At 45.6% G+C, this 20,160-nt stretch overlaps 1 protein-coding gene across 5 annotated transcripts in view; it reads right to left on the reverse strand.

The window, feature by feature from the left end:
- Nucleotides 1–20,160, reverse strand: part of SLC8A3 (solute carrier family 8 member A3) — a 501,924-nt gene that overhangs the window by 129,642 nt on the left and 352,122 nt on the right. For 3 of the 5 annotated variants that reach the window (XM_078659608.1, XM_078659610.1, XM_078659611.1), the window contains one exon: nt 828–931. The exons of the other annotated variants lie outside the window; for them this stretch is intronic. In XM_078659608.1, coding sequence (XP_078515734.1) covers nt 828–931 — 104 coding nt within the window. The remainder of the gene's footprint in view (nt 1–827; nt 932–20,160) is intronic. 5 annotated transcript variants of the gene reach the window in all.

Raw genomic sequence — 20,160 nt, forward strand, 5'->3', positions numbered from 1 at the left:
GCACTTGTGCCATTCATGATGACTTTCTAAATGTTAGCACATCATGCATAATAACCACACGTGCTAATGAGATGATCAAATTACTAACACCCTCAATGTAATCTACAATGTGCATTATGTTGTCAGACGAGCAATGGCCAATTAAATAAGACATGCTCCTTTGCTTTTTTGCCTATTTATAGATTGCGGGAATTGTTCCACCTTTGTAGTGGTATATTGCTTCACAAGATTGTACATACATTAGGCATCTACCCCTCATACAATCCTAAAGTAAAGAAACAAAGTACCAAAAACCATTGACTCATATATAGAAATGCCTCAAAAAAGGCTTTTGGCATATTAAACACAGTATTTGATTACCATTAAAAAAAATATTGCATCATTCTACCATCTGTATGTCACCCAGTTGACTTTTAAAATAAAAGTCATACAATAAAATACCATAATTCAACAGAGAATCACAAGAACAGTGCGGGGAGGGGAGGGAGATGTGTCTTGGGTATGAGCGGAGAAGGGAGCCATGCAACATATTATACTGCTAGGTTTTTGGAGGACTTTTCTATTAGAAGGGTGGAAGCGATGAAGGCGAAAAAAACTGAAATTAATTTATTAACAAAAACAAGGCCTGAGTAAGTGCACAGAATGTAAGGAGGATCAGCATAAGCTAATAGGCATAGATGACCGAAACAGGGTGAGAGCGGGAATACACAGGAGGGAAAACAAATAATCAGTTTGCCAAAAAAGGGGTTGGGAAAAAATAAAATGAAAAATAAAAATAGAAAGCTGGTATATAGATTTATATTTTTTCTGGATTAAGGGTCTCACACCTGATATTCCGCGTTTCATCCATTTCGGTTCACCAAGGGCAATGAAGAAATTCTCTTGCCTTTCGTATTCCTCCTCATCTATTATTTTAACCCTTATGGTTTTCCTGTAGGAACATAAGAGAGACAATGGTGTACAGTGGGTTTGTAATGGACTCAGGACTTTGCAACATGCAGCCCCACTCCCGTTGTCTGGTGCACCAGTTGCTGCCGTTTGAGATGGGTGGAGAAGAAAAGAAAGAAGTGGGGCGGAAGGAATAAAAAGAAGGGAGTCGAAAAGATTGTGTTCTGTCCTGATTGAAACTCATATTGAGTACCTCCTTTGACAAGTCATGTGTACTGTCATAAGCACATAATTCTGTTATCATCCTCAAAAAGTAACAATAAATTAGGAAAAAAAACAGCAATGCTTCACATTGCAGGATCACTTGCACATTTCAGATTAATGGTCTTTCTTTGGGAATAAGCAGAAATTAAAGACAAAGAGAAAAGACAGATCAGGTCTTCAAATCGACTTTAAAGGAGAAACACCAAAGACACCACTCAAGTGTGAATTTACAGATAAGATTATTGAAAACGGTCATATCATTACCAAAGGACAAAGTTCACAGCGTCCTGGAATAGAAGTTAGAAGCAAAATAATCTACTAATACTACTCATGTAAATTATTTTTTTCTGTTAACATTTGTAGTAGCGATGGACCAGTGGCTATTATCAAGGTTAATGCCAAATGTGGTGGACAATATTTTCTTAGGATCCTACTGACAACAAACATCTTGATTTTATACAAATACTTCGACTTCTTATTCTCCGGTAGATGGCACATGGGGTTTCATGGCCATTTCTTCCCTTTTCTAGGCAGCCACCATAATCTTCGTACCCGTCCTAGGCCTAAATATGATACATACGGCTCTGCTGTTATTTCTGGTTGTTGTACTAATATTTCAGGCTGTTGTGTAAAGTGAATTAGTCTCCTTGCCACATGACACAGAACCAATTTTGTATGATGTCCAAGTCAGGCAGCTCAAGAGATGTGAACAGTGGGAGAAAGGAGAGGGCTGATTGGCATGGAATGGGAGAAGAGGTCTATCTGGTTTTAATTAGGGGTGGGCGGAATTTGCATAGTCGCACTACGCAAAGAGCCGTGAAACAGTAAAAAAGTCACAGAGTTCCGCAAACACGCGGAATTGCTTGTTCCGCCCATTCGCGATGCTTTTTTCCTGTTCGCGAATGCTGTTTGCGTGCTTGGGAGGAAATATCTTTTGAACACGCATTTTGAAAGCGCGAACAAACAAAAAGTTCGGCAAGGCCGTGGATTGCGTAATTTTTGTAGTTCCACGTTCTCCACGGAACGCGAAATTACCCAAATTCCGCATGCGGAACAGAATTTACCGCCCAGGCCTAGTCTCAATACACCTGTTTCGTTGAGCGGCACACAATTCACCACACAGATGTGGTCTGCCCTTTTTTTTGGATCCTTTTATTTGCCCTCACACCTACTTTCCTGCAATTACTTTGACAGCACATTGACTTTGTCTGCATTAACTGAATTATATTGTTTCTTTGCCCAAGGCATCAGTAAAAACACTTAGAAAGTAAGGGTAACTTAGTATTATGGATATTAGTTCATCATTGATATAATACCTACTTTTGTTTAATTTAGCTTTGTGGGTGACTACTATTGTAATTAATAAAAACTCCTTTTATTAAAATCATTTAATATTATCAATTTAAATATTTTTAATTTGAAAGAGCTCAATTATATTGACAATAAGAGCTAGGGTCCTCCTCAACATTAAAAAAAACAAATTAATTGAAATTAGGCTTAGAGTACACACACACACACACAAACATAAACCCACAAGCACACACACACACACGCACCCCCCACCACACACACACACACATACATACAGACACACACAAAAGTCCGCCAGGATATTTTGCTTTTGATCACCCTCGGTTTGGAATTTTACTGTGGGTGAGACTAACCACCTGGGACTCATTCACAGTAATTTCATGGTAATTAGACTGAGCATGTTACCGACAGTGTTCACTTTTTAAGATAAAGGCCACTGGGTTTGTTACACGTGAACCCATCTGCACATGCATGTGTGTGGGTTGTGCGTGAGAGATTACTGTTGCGCGTAGCATAGTGGCTGCACACAGGTAACAGGCCTGAGGCAGTTTTAAACTGTGAACTTGACCTGCCAGAATAGCTCCTTTTGACATGCCAAGGCCTTCATTTTAATTATTAATAAGTCAACCATGAGTAGGCCTTATTTTCCATAAAGGCAGAGTGCATGTTATTTTAAAGTAGGACATGTAAAACTTAACTATTGACCTTACAGTAAATTATACCTAAAAGCTATTGGTGCTGTAGCAAGGTTGGCTGCTCCCATAGGGGAACACAGGGCTACATTGTTATATATAATAAATGCTAAATCAGATTGGTAGCAGCTAGAGAAATAATTCAAGCACTCATTTTTATAGTTATCCAAAATCCAATTTAATAGTAAAATTAAATTTTGTCTAACTATTAAGCAACAGTTACTTTAAAAACATGTACAATTTTCCTGCCTTGAAAGTATTTAACTGCCTTGAAAGCCTAAGTATACAACTGTATTGTATGTATCCAACTGTCACCTGGCAGCTGGATGGCTCCCGTGTGGTGAACTGTGGATTGCTCCCAGGCAGTAGACAAAGGGCCCTAGGTGTAAGGAGGGTGTTCCACCTCGAAAGGGTGACCTGGGGGCTGTGCCAGTAACTGAATTAACTTTAAAGAGGCCTACCCTGTCACAAGCAGATGAGCCTGACACAGGCTCGCCCCCTTCCTTTGTACGTCTAGCCAACTTGGCTTCACAACCAGTAGGATAGGGAGATGGCCGAGAACTGGTTTTGAGTGACCACAAGAGAAGATTTGCCCTTTACCACAGCCACACCCCTGGGTGGGCACATAAAGCTCCGGCCAGGGGAAGATGGGTTCTGCTATTTTGGGTTGTCCCCGAATGCTGTAAAGGAATGTTTGGAGTAGGGTGGAGGCATAATCTGGCATCCTAGGCCCTGCCATGAGTGTCTGCCATCTAGTTCTTTCCACTAACATGTATAACCTCTGCACACGGCGGAGACTGTGAACAAGACTCTAGACCTGGAAGGCGACAGCAGCAGAACCATGGCCAACTGGATGAAGAACCCACCTGATGCCCTACTAAGGACTTTGAGTCCCGTTTACCCCCAGGACTAAATGGGTCTATCCAGGGCCAGTGCACTTATGCCCCCTGAGGATCAATTAGGGGAAAAGCTGGGCTATGCTGCCACCCCAGGTGCCCTGCAAGACAGCCAGGAGCACTAGGACTTGAGAGTGTAGGCAGGAAGGTGTTCTGCCACAGGTAGTGGAGGGGCTGCGCAAGAAGCCCTCCTGAGCAGGAGAGGAGCACCTGGAGCCAGGAGAGGAGAAGACTTGCATAGGGAACCAGTAAGTCCAGCTCCATGAAAAATGCACCTGTTACAGGCCAGGAGACTTGTTCACCACCATGAGTACAATGAGCCCAAGATCAAGGAAATCAGCTTAACAGGGCCGGGGTTATGCACCTTTGAATGTATGCCTATTTAAACATGCCGGAAAGGAAAAAGTAGCACGTGTGGCTCTGCTGTCACTTTTTAAAATTATCCATAGAGTGAGCTCAGGCTTGACGTCACTTAACGTATTTCATTTTTTTCTGGTAGAGGGGCGGGCAGGCATGGATCCCCTCTCCCCGAGCCAAATTTCAGCAAAGGAGACCTCATCCTCTGGGGCCTCAAGCAAAGAAGAAAGGTCACGGCTGGCAGCCTCACTGAATACAATTCGTGCCCCAGGAACCCCATCCTCTGGACATTACAGGACACCAAGGAAGGTCTATTTGGAGCCTCATCCGCACCACATGCTTGTGTCTAGGGGGATGAAGGGTGCATGCTGGTCTAAGTGTCCCACCCACAGCTAGCAGGAGAAACAAATGCTGGGCCCTGCTGCAGCTGACAGCAGCGTAGGTGAAAGTAGATTAATGAAGAGGCTGGTTCCTTCCCAGTGCTGGAGGCAACAGGGAGACAAGGGCCTTGGTGCCCCCAATGGCCCCGACTGTGTGCAGGCGTCCCGGGTGGGACCACACATCCGCAAACACCTAAGTCAGCTAAATCAAAATACCCTTGTGGGGCACAAAGCCGCCTTACCTGTTTTCAGGAGAAGCTATGCATGAAGTATTCATTTTTTCCACACTGAAGTGCCCCATATTGCCTTGCAAGGCCTATTTGCATGATTTCTGGTCCTTGTGATGCCCAAAGAAAGTGCAGGGGCATCACCACCTTTTACCAAGAAGTGTTTGAGTGGCTGCAGAATGACATCCGCCCTACCTGCACAAGGCTTTATTAAAAGTCAACCTAAGTTTCAAGGGGCATAACAACTGTGAATCCCAGAGAGGATTTATGGTTACATCAACATTTTTGAAGATGGCGCATGATGCTCTTCACCATGGGAATGCAAGAAGATCTAGTGATTTGGTCCTATGCTTTCATTTTATGTGGCCTGAATGTGTTAATGAATGACTCTGTAACATACTTGTGATTGTTTTCAAAATGTATTATTCAAATACTTTTTTATCAATGATTATGAACATTGTAATGCATCTAATAATGATAAATTCATCGCTTTATGATTCTTAGATCTATTGGTATTTAATGGTGATTCCTAGTATGTGATTATTTTCTTTAGTTTTGTGGTGACCCCTTGACAAAGTGTGAAGTAACATCTGGTATAGGTGGGGGTGTTGTGAATTAGTGACCCGCTAAGGGTCAAATGTGATGAATACATCACATTTGACCCTTAGCGGGTCACTAATTCACAACACTAAAGGTATTTTCAATGACCTAATGTATATATTTGTAATTTAGTCTGTGGTGTTTAGTAGTGTGTGTAATATATGTATTTTCCTTTTTGGAAGAAAAAGCACTGAATGATCAATGATCTATTGAGTATTGTTGTTGCGTTACAGCGAATTGAGATTAAAAGCCCACACCACCTCCTACAATGAGTGACAAAGAAATAAAATACCCAAGAAAGAGAGGCGCTCGACCTCGGACCTGGGGATCTGGGTTCGAGTCTCGGTAACGACGCCAAAAACCCCCTGTGATTCTGGGCAAATCACTTAATCTCCCCGTGCCTAAAATGAAAGTGTGTCCTCATGTAACGTAACTGGTGCTATGTAAAGCGCTCTGATAACTGATTCGGTTCGGTTCTAGTTCGCGCTATATAAAACTCTGCAAAAAAAAAAAAAAAAAAAAAAGAAGTGACTCAATCGGATGGACTAATCAAAGAACAAAAATATATTTCAACTACAACGTTTCAGCTTCCGCCTTTCTCAGGTAGTACAAGATGGTTTGGTCAGTGGCTACACAAATGACACTGCTAGATTTTCAAAAAGCATCATGAGTAAAGATTCCATTTAGAATGTGGAATCAATGCAGTATGAAGATTTCTTGAGGTATGCAGTAATCAGGCGGGAATGTATTATTCCTAATGGAATTTTCACTCTGGACAGAATGAAGCTAGGATGAAGTAATGACTCAATTACTTACCTGTCATCTTCATTCCCTCTTATCTTGTCCTCCTCGTCCCAGTCCTTACTATAGGAAGCGTCTCCAGACTCAGAGAGAGTTTTTACCGCATCTTTATATCTCTGATATAAAATTAAGTCCTTCTTCGCTTTTCACTACGTGGGTTGAAGAAGGCTCTTCCCCCTCAGATCACCTCTATTGTCTTTCTATTTCTCTGACAGGTAAGCCATGCATTTCTTTACATTTAAGTTTTTTATATGGTGTTATTTACTTATTAATTCACTGCCAAAAGGCCAATTTCCTTGCACTGCTGCCGGACGTGCTCCCCGCTCATGTGCTGGGCGGGAAGCTTTGGCACAGCGTCCGTGGCAGAGCTGTCTGGGAGCCAGTGATCGGCATCTCAAGTATGTGTCGGTGCAGCACAGAAGGCTGAAAATAGGGCCCTTTTTCTTTACACCCTCTCTCACACAGGTGGGAGTAGGAGTAGGAGATGGGCCTCTATACATTTAAATAGATGCTGCTTTAGTGCTTCTCTGTGGCATTTTCTCTACCACAGAGGGTAGAAAAGCAGCCTACGAGCAGCTCACCATGGAGTCTCTAGAGGAAGAGGAACTGCTGCAGATCTTTGGGCAGATTTATAGAGTCTTATTAGGGAGGCAGTAGACTCCACCCTTACTGAACCTATAGCAAAAAGGCTGAGGGAAGATCATGAGGAAGATGGTGAAGGGGACCAGACGGGCAAGTATGAGCAGCCGTCACAGATGGGGGACCTTCTAACCCATATCTGCAAGTCCCTAGCTTTTGAACAGCAGCAACCCGAAGAAGAAGGATTTTATCCCCAGGACTGTGCGACCAAAATGGAGGATTTGCCTATACATGAGGTTATTATGCAGTTGTTAATCAGAGTGGAAGGATGTTGATAAGTCATCCATCCCTAGCTTCCTCAACAAAAAGGTATCCTCTACAAAACTTTGAAATGGACCTCCTGAGTATTCCTAAAGTCCATACAATTGAGGCATCTATGGCTTCCACTTCGTAAAGGACTATGAGAGGAGGACGAGGGGGCAATGAGCCAAAGTCAATGTGTTTGTCATAGTTTGGATAGGCAGATAACTTAAAAGTTGGAGGATGGTGGGACAATAAAGCTATTGGCAAGTAAATTTAGTAGAATTATGGACATACAATCATTAGATAAGGGAAAACCTGAAAGCTTATTTTTCATTTCCACCTGTTCACCTCCTCGTATTGTAAAGGAAGCCTCTTCTCTACAGCATCATCAGAAACAGCTGGGGTGAGACATCAACACTCACTCTCCACCAAGGTAGGGCGTGAAACAAAGAAGAAGAATGAACCCAAATCTGAAGACCTGATGGTGTGACAAAAGGGACGCAGTTAAACCAACCAATTGTGTCAAGACATGACGAGGTATAAGAGGGCGTTCCTGTGATCCAGCGGAGCAGGTAACTCAAACCAGTGGAAGGAAGAAAAACATGGTAGGGAATCCTATGGGGGCTGACAGCCAGTTATGTCAATGGCTTTAGAAGAGCTAGACAAGTATTATTCATGTAATCTGTATCTGAGTAGAGACAATGCCATCGCTCACAGACCTGATGTAATCGGACAATAAAGTGTATGAAAAATGGCGTTTAGGCCACAGTCTTTCCACTTTCTTTAAATGTATCGCCCATAGCAATGTTCCATTCCTGACTCTCTCGCTGTAGGGTGTCTCCCCACCATTTCCTACTCGCAGGACTACGTGTGATTCCATTTCCTGACTATCTCTACAGAGTTATATTTGAATTTTAACAGCCACATCTTCAATGGAATGGAATCAGTGAGTTGCAATGGTATAAAGTGCCTTGGCCCTTTCTCCTATTGCTCCCAACACTGTCATTCCATCAGAACAAGTTTAGGAGTACCTCGTGCTGCAAAGCTTCTTCAAACATTATGCTATGCAGGGACATGCAAGAATGCCAACTCTGTGAATTCACATGGCTTGGTTCCATTTCCCAGAGCTAAAAATTGTAATGCAAAGGAGAAGGTACCTTGGAACAATATGTTGAGATGCTTCAGAGAAGCCACAGTTGTTCACCCTGTATCCAAGGGAAGCATGAAGTAGCTTTTGTGCTAATAGGCATATCCTTTTGCTACAACCACACTGCCTGCATCCCAAAGTCTGCCTCCAGATTAGAACTCGATAGAAAAGAAGGGGAGTGAAGTTATTAAACAAAGGTAGTTATCACTATTTCAGGAGTGGAGGCACACCCTTTCCCCCACCTTTCATGTAGACATGACCCAGCAGAGGAGGCCACGCACCAATATGGTGGTCAGACGAGCCCGCATGGCAAGTGTTGGTGAGCCAGGTGGTCACGCCTTGCATTTACCTGTCTCATAATCAGGAACATAACCAATGAGCTAATCCAAAACAAGCACAAAGTAGACAAAGCAATTCACTGTGCAATATGAATGGTACACACACACTCACGTGCACATTCACAACTACACACACACACACACACACACCAACACACACATACACACTATTCACACCTAGAATATAATTACAGTGCACTGCACTTGTGATGCCATACACATTTTACTTCCTTTGAGTAGTAAAATGATTTGAAGATGGAAACAATGTCGCTATGAGCGGAGTGTTAAGGATGTCTCTGCAAAGTGGAACTATATATGAACCATCCATGTCAACACATATCCTACGTTTACAAATTATACTTTTGCCTACTATATGTCAGTATTTCAAATATCGATCAGTTGCAAGGATAAAAAGCTGCTCATCCTGCAGGGAAAACTGAAAAACTGACAAGCTGCACACCCACCAGGAATCAGAAATCTGACGTCCGACCACGGCGGGTCGATAGTCCCCAAGCCACCAACCACAGCTTCGAGGCACTATCACTGGAACAAACTACTTCCCGAGATATGAGCTTGCCCCTCGCTCGGTGAGTTTAATGCCACCCTAAAATTGCACTGTATGTGCTCACAACGTAAGAAGAAATAAAGATGCAACCCACGTTAAACTGCAACTTGGCGTTGTTGCTACACTTCTACCATGTAGCTTGTCTCAAAGGTGCATTCTTGATTTATGTTAGGAAATAAATAAATGAAAGGTCGATACATAAATTCAAACCTGCGACTGACATTGCACAAATGTGCAAGTAGTCTCAAGTCACTCTAATATAGTCATCTAAGGCAGTTTACCATTTCAGAGTTCAGGAGTATGATTTCCACTTGGTGTATGAATGTGTTTACTGAATCACAGGCCTCAATTAAAATAAATTTATAAAGGAGGCTGTGGTTAGTGTCAGCACAACCTGTGCCTCTCCGTGGAGAAAGCAGGCGATGCTCAAAGACATCAGTAACAGTTACCATGACTGATATTCAATACCATTTAACAAAATGGGCTCTCACCATAAAGAAGGTAAAATAGCATTCCTGTGTACTCATACAAGCACATGCTAACCACTAAAAAACACACCCAGCATTATTGCAATTACCATATTACTTTGGTGTGTTAATACCACACCCGGGTAAGACTGATACGATGGGGAGACAATTACTCCAATACTCTGATCCATCACTGGATGAAGCAGTATCCCTGGAGGAGACTCTCTGATCAGGAATTGAGCGTGATTGGTTTGGGCACTGTTGCTCAAAACAACCCTGTTCCTGGAAGGGAATTTGCCATTGGATGAGGCATCGTCAATGAACACGGGATTGCCCCTGGGGAAGGCGCTCTAATTGTCTAAGGCAGTGAGGTTGGAAACAATGGCTTAAAAAATAGAATGCAGCCAAATCTCTAGAGCGCTTCTGAACCCGTGGACCCTACAAGTAGTCCGCAGTGCACTCTGCACTGAGGCATCCCTTGGGGGGTCCATCAAGAAGCTTAGAGGGCTATCTTCAAGCGAACACATCTCAGCATTTCAAAATGCACACCATGAGAATGAACTACATACAATGAAAAGAATAGCTTATATTCAATTAAATATTTTACAAATCATATTTGTATATATTTATTTATGTATGTGTTTGTTTATTTATTTATTTCAGGCTAAGGCAGAGAAAGTAAATGTGGCCCCAAAAAACATTATTTAACGAAACTCAACTAATAAATGCACATTCACACATTTGCTGCTGAGAGAGCGCAAACTGATCTAAATGTATGAGTGCATCACACTTATCTGTAGTAAGCACAAATCATGAGGAGAAATGCCATGAGTGCTAGTAGTATCTGCAATTATATTCTGAATGTATAGCTAATGTAGAGATTTAAGTAGAAGTGGAACTAATACAGAAATGTGTGGCACTATATGATTTTATTAGATGTGATTATTCCTGAATCCATGTCGTGTAGCTGCTAAAATGTAAGATGGCATGTGGTTAAACGCAGAATGTGGTAGGCCTCAGGGCCAAAGCTAGAAGGTGTTTCTTTTCACGACATAGATTGCAATAATGTTTTGGCCATTGCATTAATGGGCCATGATTTATAGATGTGTTTACTGAATAATAGAATAAGAGTATTAACATGCTTTAATTAATGAAGAAGTTGAATGCTATAATCATTATGAGAAATATTGTAGGCCTGAATTGTTTTAACATTGATTTACACGTACATGTCTGGGCTGAGAAATGTTGCAAACCTTTTTGGAAGTCTATGAGAGTTGGGTTCTTGGCTGCAGATGTCTGTCTGCAAGAGAAAGGGAGGATCCGATTATAAATAATATGAATAGAGGTCTGTTCAGTAGACGGCCCAGACATGGAGGAGGGTTCTGGAATGTTTAAGGGGTATCAGCGGGCCGGAGAAGAGTCTGAGAAGCAAGGTCAACTCCAACGTATGAGGCCCAATACAAAGCAGCATGGAAAAAGCCAGAAGCTACACCACGTGAGAGGCGTCTCATGAGGGGCGTCTCAAATGTTGTTGACTGTTTTGTATTAGGGACAGCACCCCTGGGTGGAGTTAGAGCAGATTCCTGAGGACCCTTTAGAGAGCGGATGGGTAGGCAGAGAGGGGTCATGACTGGAGAACTATAGGTTTTCACCAAGAGACTTAGAGTGAGTGACTTCCCTTGGGGGTCATTCACTGCTGACACCTTTGTTAGGTTGGGATTTGGTTAAGTAGGGATACCATCTAGAGCAGGGTAGGGACAGCCTAACCTGTGTGTTTTCCTCCAACTTAAATGAAGGAGAGATATGCGTCAATGCTGATAGCTTTATTATTCTTAGAACTTGTGTTAGTAATTTCCGTTGCTCGTCTGAGGGCTTTCAGAGAGCACATGTATGTAGTTGGACCTGTGTATCTCGTGAATCTCATTCTGAGATGCCTGTATTTGCAGCTTATCATATCTTTACAATAAACTTTTGAAAGCTAGAAGTTGTTTGTGATCTTTAGGAGCGGGGTCCTTTATTGGGTGAACTAACTTGGGGAGAAAGGCACTTTCTTCCTCAAAGACAGGCAACAAAGGTTCAGTCGACCAGATCGGGGTTTGGATCAATAGTGATAAGGTATCGATCAAAATCTCGCCCTTCCAGTTGGTAGCAGAGGATGGTTGCCTTCTTGAGGACGGTGACCTAGGCCAGGTTAGCTTACCCCAAGGCCCCTAGAAATCGATGATCGGAAGAACCGCCCGCTGAAGAAGATCCGGATGACGTGAGACAGAAAAAGCAGCAGTATCGGTCGAGAGTGAGTATAAAGGGTCATGCGTGTTAGATTGCGGTGTTTTTTGTATTGTATCTATGTTGTAATGTCTGGCGGAGTTGAATGTCTGTAGAGTGACTGTGGAACAGGTTGTGAGCGCGCGCAACCGGTGGAAATCTTAAGTTCAAGGAGAGCTTAAGTGGTTCGGGTGTATCGGACACCCAGAGTAATTGTCAAACAGTGTGAAGGGGGTCATGAGGTACCATTGATCACCCGAAAGACCGAGATAGGGGGAACGTAAGAGTGAGTGCGTGAGTAACGGACGCTGGTCGGAAGTTACTGTGTGTGTAAGCAACCTATCAGAGAGACGATAGACATTTCGTCAGTTGTGTTGACAATTACATATAGACTGTGGACGTACAGTCGAGGGAAGTGACCGCTTGGTCGGAAGTAGTCATTTTTCGGTGTATGAATGGGACGCATGCATGACCGGGAGACGAGTTGAGAAAGGAGGGGTGCTGCTGCGAAGCGGAGAAAAGTGACGTCAGGAAGTGTCGCGACGTGATTGGCCGACAGGAGAAAGACCGCGCTGTGATAGGCCAGCTAGCAAAGACGTCAGAAGGTGTCGCGACGTGATTGGCCGACCGGAGAAAGACCGCGCTGCGATAGGCCAAGTTAGCAAAACCGCGACAGGATTGGTGGATTGTCATCAGGAAGTAAACAGAGTAGCGAGACTGGATATTGTGCGTATAATTATGAAGTGTTTTAAATGGCTGAGAGCGGTGTTTAAAAAAGAGAAGCGGGGATCGTATGAAGGGGAAGAAGCCCCGCCGGAGGGTACGCCAGCTCGTTACATGGCAGTAAATGTTGGGTTGCATACGATCCTTTGGATATCAGAGTGGAGTAAGATTACTGAAGGAAATGAGGAACTGACGTTCCCGAAGTACGGGACGTTCAGATTAGAGGTGTTACATCGATTAAAATCAGTCATGACCTCAATGAGACCCTTGCCTAGACCGACCCAGTTTGAAGCCCTTGATGCATGGATTAGGGCAGCGCATGAAAAGAATATGAACAGACGACAAGAAAGGGTGAAACGATCGGTAAGGGCAGTGCAGGATGCCAGGTGGGATGCGGATGCTAAAAGATGGAGAGTGCATAACATGGAAGTAAATAAACTATACCCGGTGTTAGAGGTGCCCGTAAATAAAAGCCCCCTAGAAGAAGATGATGAGAGCGAAACAGAGGACAGCCTGATAAACAGATTATTGACAGACAGGCCACCCCCGTATAATAGAGCAGGGGGAGAGGTCGAGCATAGTGAAGGAGAAAAGGGGGGCAATGCAGGAGAGCATAGACCGCTTCCCAGTTCAGAGTGGGATCCTGAGGCAAAGAAAGAGCTGTCCCAGCCTAGTCAGGTGCAACAGGTAGTCGGGAGGTTTGTGGTACAAAGAGCGCCGGAAACGGAGTGCGCCACATCCTACGGATTACCAGATGCACTACAGGTACCTGTTACCATAGGTCCTATAGTATCGATATATGACCCAGAGAGAGCAAGAGGGGAAGAACGGGTACGGAAGGACAGAGAAAGAGCAGGGACGGCAAGGAGGAACGATACGATCAATTCCCCCAGTCAGATGCCGATACCCAGAGAGTGGAGCACCCCGATGCACACAGCAGGGGACCCAGGAGGGGATCCTGGGGGCCCTAGATGGCCAGCGGATCTGAGGGGAACCGGACGAAAATCCTTTCAAGAGCTAAATGAGTACATGAAGAAGTGGGATGAGGCAGTGGAGGCTCACAAGAGCATCATAGCTGCAGAAGCTGAAAGGGAAAGTCAGGACAGCAGAGCTCGGACTCACTGCGGGGCTGGGGAGAGCAGCCCGGAGTGGGACTGTAGAGAGAGAGATAGTAGGGGAGTCACCCATTGGGCCCGGAGTGGAGGTAGAACAGACCTGGAAAACGGGGGCCCCGAGAGTGGAGGGGTGGCGTGCCCAATACTCAGTGAAGGGGAGAGGAGAGCGCAAGAGTACAGAAACAGCTTTAAGTGTCCACACTGTGTGCCCGGCACCAGAGAACAGAATGGGAGTTGTGAGAGGTCGCACCATAGTCCCTGTGATGACGGAAATGAGCGCAGCCCAGGGAATATGGGGAACCAGGAAGGATCGTATCGGATACTGAGCGATACTAGGCAAAGGGAGAGTAGCGACCAGAGGGAAAATAACAGAGAGGCGTACGGTGAAAGGAGAGAAGCAGAAGAGAGTGGGCAGAGCAAGAGTGGGGGTAACAGGCCCGTGTTCCATCACCTTCCAAGATCGGATGGCCGAGCATGGGACCTGGAGAGATGGGAGCAAGGGAGAGTACTCATTAACTCTCCCGAGCCCAAACGTAGAGCTCGAAGTTGGGATGGTAGGGAGACCAGTGAGCCCCCTTCGAAAGACATATTGCGAGCTGAGATAAAAGCTAAGAGACTCGATGTCGCCAGCTTAAGGTCAGACCTGGATGACATGATAGATGGTACCCTGCCTTTAGAAAGAATGGAAATGTATGAGCAGGATGAAATACTGTATATGGCAAAGGACATCACTCGAAAGGCGAGAGCAATCCATGAGAAGTTAGTCGAACTAGCAGGCAAATATATGGTGGACCTGTCAAGAACCAAAGCATTACAGGGTAACCACAGGCTACATTACACAGATCGAGACCTAGATGAGAGGAGAACGATTGGGCTGAAAACGCATATAAGGGAACTGATCACTGGAATAAGGACATGGAGGGCACTAGATAAGTGGGAAGAGAGGTGGTCCAAGAAAGGGACCGGCAGGAGAAGCACGCTTGGTATGACACCAGGAAGGCTGCAGGGAATAGAAGCATACCCTTTGCGTGAAGTCGCCAATGGGAACTATGTGCATGTCCCTTGGAGTAGGGGAGATTTAGCTGCTTTTACCACCTCCTTCCCCAAATTGCGGGAAAACCCAGTGGAGTGGTACAAGCAAGTCGAGAGATTTGTAAAAATCTCAAAGGTCCTATGGATAGATCTGAACACGCTGTTCGACATTGTAGTACCAGGAGATCTGTGGACAGCATGCAAGGTTAGCGCTGAGTGGCCCACAACGGAGCCGGAGAGAGATGCTAAGACTAATGGGCCGTCCGAGATTGTGATGGCAAAATTCGAGAGAGTGATGACTTGGCTGAAAGAGAAAGTGCCAATGCAAGACATAGATTGGGTCAGAATAGACCGAACCAGACAGGAACCCAAAGAGACAGTCCACGAATATTACGAGAGATTGCTGAAGGCGTTTAAACAGTATAGCGGCCTGGATGTAATGGATCCAAAAGACATAGGGCAATTCGTGTCCAAGTTCGTCCTGGGACTGAGACCGGATATTAGTTTAATGATTCAGCAACACTCGATTTGTTGGCAAAGTAAACCCCTAGACGAAATACTGAGGTATGCCAGGTACTGCTGTGATGAGATAGACTCCAAGGCTAAGAAACTAAAAGAAAAGTTGATGGTGGTACAGATGCAGGCAGCAGGGAAGGGGGGACAGCAGCAACAGCAGCAAGGAACAGGTACAGGAGGAAAGAAGCAGTACAGTCAGAACAAGGGCAATGAGGAGAGTTCCACCTTTAGACCCAGAATAGACATAGCTGCCTTGAAGAAAACGACTAGGTGCCACCAGTGTAACGAGGTGGGGCATTGGAAACGCGAGTGTCCCTACAATGTAGAGATAGGAGAGCAAGAGATAGAGGAGGAAGAGGTCCAGAGCGCGCCTACAAGAGGGGTGACGCCATACCAGGGAAAGGTGCTCAAAGGGGGGGGGGCTCCTCCCCGAGCCCAGTTCCCGCAACCTCCTCGAGTAGGGACTATGGGTAAGACCTATAGACAGATGCCCCTGTTTGTAGAAGGAGAAGAGTGCTATTATGTGGACCCAATAACCGGACAGAGAGTGGAAAGAGAAGACTGCACCCTCGGGGCAGCCTTGGAGGTGGACCAGAGGGGACCCTATGTCGAAGCAGAAGTAGCAGGGTGCCCCACGACATTTCTGGTGGACACAGGAGCCACTAGGTCCACGATCAGATCAGCTGCAGTTCCAGACCTGCCCATGTCTGGAGAGACCATACAAGTGGTGGGGGTCGCAAACAGGAGAATAACCAGCCAATTGACAGAACCAGTACAGGTGAAAATAGGGAAGTACAGCGATGAGCACCAGTTTGTGGTTTGCGATTCAAGTCCTGTGTGTCTGCTAGGAAGAGACCTGTTGTGTAAATTGAATTGTACTATATACTGTACACCTCAGGGAGTGGAGGTATTGACCAATGATGATGATGCAGACTTCAAAGTTGCAAACTCAAGAATATGCGTGGAGCTGTACCCTACTTTAACAGTAGATGAGCTCCCCTGGGACTTGAGAGAGACAGTGGCACCAGAAGTATGGGATTTCACTGGGGAAGAGATAGGATTGGTCAAAGGGGTGGACCCAGTGAAAATTGTAGTGAAACCGCATGCTGAGTTCCCAAGAACACCCCAATATAAATTGACTCCAGAAACGATTGCAGGCATAAAGCCCGTGATCGAGTCCATGATTAAACAGGGAATACTGAAAGAAATCGTGGGTAGTCCATGCAACTCCCCGATTATGGGTCTGCAGAAACCAAATGGGAAATTTCGGATAGTACAGGACCTTCGAAAGATTAATAACATAGTCGTTTCGTGTTGTCCAGTGGTACCGAATCCATCAGTGATACTGTTTCAGATTCCATTCCAAGCTGAGTGGTTCACTGTGATTGATCTTTGTCAGGCTTTCTTTTCGATCCCTTTGGACGAAGAAAGCCATTTTCTTTTCGCATTTAAGCTGGAAAATCGCGTCCTAACATGGTGTCGTATCCCTCAGGGGTATACAGAGAGCCCATCGATCTTTAACCAGCTTTTGAAGAAAAATCTTGAAAGTCTAGTGCTGCCCCAGAAGTCAGTTCTGGTCCAGTACATAGACGACCTCCTTGTGGCGTCAGAAACAGAAGAAGCTTGCAGGGAGGACTCTATTGCTTTGTTAAATCACCTAGCTGCCAATGGGCACAAGGTGTCCCCGGGAAAGTTGCAGTACTGCCTGACAGAAGTGCAGTACTTAGGACACCGAATAGAGAAAGGCAAACGAAAGGTGTCACCAGACAGGATAGAGGCGATCATGAAAATGAATGCGCCTAAGACACAGAGAGAGGTCAGGATGTTCCTAGGGATGGTGGGTTATTGCCGACAGTGGATCGCGAACTTTTCACTGAAAGCAAAGCCCTTGCAAAAACTGACGCACAAGGAGGTGAGCGATCCGGTACCATGGGACAAAGACTGTTTGATGGCATTCCTACAGCTGCGAGAGGACCTGTGTCGTGCTCCGGCATTGGGAATGCCTGATTACAATAAACCATTTTTTCTTTACTGTTGTGAGAGAGAAGGTTGCGCGTTGTCTGTGTTAGTCCAAATCCATGGGAATGCCCGTAGACCAGTTGCTTATTTCTCGGCTACTTTAGACCCAGTAGCCGCAGCGTTGCCCGGATGTCTCAAATCCGTTGCTGCAACGGGTGTCAGCATTGAGAGATGTGAAAATATCGTCATGGGGCACCCGTTAGAGGTGTGCGTGCCCCATTCTGTTGAACTGTTGATGACCAGGACCAAAACACAGCATCTGACCAACAGCAGGCTCACGCGCTATGAGCAAGTTATTCTTGCTGCAGAGAATGTGACCCTCAAGAGGTGCTCTGTTTTGAACCCTGCCACCTTGATGCCACTCCCAAATGATATCGAGGATGATGATGAATGTACAGACCATGACTGCCTCGATGTGACTGAACTATGCACCAAACCCAGACCCGACATCGTAGATGAGCCACTGACTGACCCAGATGAAATTTTCTTTGTCGATGGCTCATGTGTAAGAGACGAAGTTGGGCAGTTGAGAGCAGCTTATGCTGTTTGTACAATTACTGGAGTTGTAGAAGCTGGGTGCCTGGAAGGAGTACACTCCGCTCAGGTAGCCGAGATTATTGCCTTGACACGTGCTTGCTTGGCAAGCAATCAAATTCGAGTCACCATATACACCGACAGCCAATATGGTTATGGGGTGGTTCATGATTACGGGCAGTTATGGTCTCAAAGAGGGTTCATGACCTCTTCAGGCTCTCCCATTCGCAATGGAGAGTTTGTGCGCCTGTTGTTAGAGGCGTTGCAATGCCCAGCAGGTATCGCAGTTGTAAAGTGCACCGCACATACCAGAAATGAGGACTTCGTTTCGAAAGGCAATAGATATGCTGATGAAGTTGCGCGGTATTGCGCAGAACAAGGGTACTCTTTCACAGAGGTGGAAGTGGGTGGAATAAATGTAAGAACTGAATTAGCCATGATATTGGAAACTGTTGATACTTGGGATGAACTGTCAAACATGCAAGAAAATGCTCCTGATTTTGAAAAAGAAACATGGGAAAAGGCAGGATGTGTAATGGGTGAGTCCCATTTTTGGGTCTCAGCAGATGGCAGAGCAGTGTTGCCCAATGAGATGGTGAGTCCAATGGCCAGACTCATACATGGTCCCGTACACCTAGGGAGAGACGCTATGCTGAGAGTGTTTAGACAGACTTGGTACAATCCTAAGTTTAGAATAGCAGCAGAAGCAGTGTGCCAGCGTTGTGTGACCTGTCAGCAGCTGAACGTAGGGAAAAGAACACCAGTTGCACTGAGTCACATAGGAAGGTCTGGAGGTCCATTCAATCGAATGCAGATAGATTTCATTGAAATGCCGAGATGCAACCGCCTCCGCTATGTCCTGGTGGTTGTTTGTGTGTTCTCCAGATGGGTTGAGGCATACCCTACACGTAGGTGCGACACCCTCACAGTGGCCAAGTTACTGCTTAGGGAACTCATTCCGCGCTTCGGGGTGCCGGCCTCTTTGGAATCAGATAGGGGAACACATTTCAACAGCGAGCTTGTGAAGATGATTTGTGCAGCTCTAAATATCGATCAAAAGTTGCATTGTAGTTACCGACCAGAAGCCTCAGGAATTGTGGAGCAGATCAATGGCACGATCAAAGCCCGAATTGCCAAGGTGTGCTCCTCAACGACCCTGAGTTGGCCTGACGCCCTGCCATTGGTTCTCATGAGCCTTCGTAGTACCCCAGACAGAAGAACGGGGTTGTCACCCCATGAGGTGTTAATGGGGAGAGCAATGAGGCTGCCATCTGTCCCAACTACTGCACTGTTAAATATCACAGATGATATGATCCTGGACTATTGTAAGGGGCTGTCTGACGCCATTCGTTCTGTGTCCCTTCAGGTGCAGGCTGCCGAGGTTCCATCGTGCCAGGGCCCGTGCCATGACCTGTATCCTGGGGACTGGGTCCTGGTGAAAAAACATGTGAGAAGAAGCTGCTTGGATGTTCGTTGGCGTGGGCCCTTCCAGATCATCTTGATTGCGAATACGGCTGTGAAGGTGGGAGGCCTGCCCAATTGGATCCACGCGTCACATACGCGAAGGGTTCCAGCACCTCGGGAAGAAACAGCTCCTCTCTCGGATAGACGTCCAGCAGAGGACCGAGAAGCCATAGAGGGGGCTAGCCAAGCTGAAGAGGTGCCAGCGGAAGCAGGGAACGAGTCTGACCAAGCTGAGGACGGTCAGTACAACAGCGAAACAGACGACGCTACAGAAGGAGAAAGTAGCTGGGAGTACGAGTCAGACACTGACAGGTCTGACAGAGAGCGAGAACAGACAAGAAGGAGAAGGAGTAGAAGGGCACGTGGAGAAGCTAATTGGCCGCAAAGAAGGAGTTCTAGCCTGAGGTCAACTCCAGAGGTAACCCTTCCTCCGATATCAGAAGACTCAGACCCGGAAGAAGGTGCTCAGGGCGCTGAAGCACCGGACCGAAGAAGGTCAAGAAGAGTGCGTGTGCCTAACAGAAGATACTCCACACCTGAGTGGACATATCTGGCGACAAATGTCTTTGAAGCAGGAGACAGGGAGGATTCGAGCGGTGGTGGTGTCCAGTTCTGAGCCCATCGTCACCGTGGAAATACGACTGTTGGTACCCGGAGTCGAACAAGAAGGGTCACTA

This window comes from Lissotriton helveticus, chromosome 9, assembly GCF_964261635.1.
Source record: "Lissotriton helveticus chromosome 9, aLisHel1.1, whole genome shotgun sequence".
NCBI lineage: Eukaryota > Metazoa > Chordata > Amphibia > Caudata > Salamandridae > Lissotriton > Lissotriton helveticus.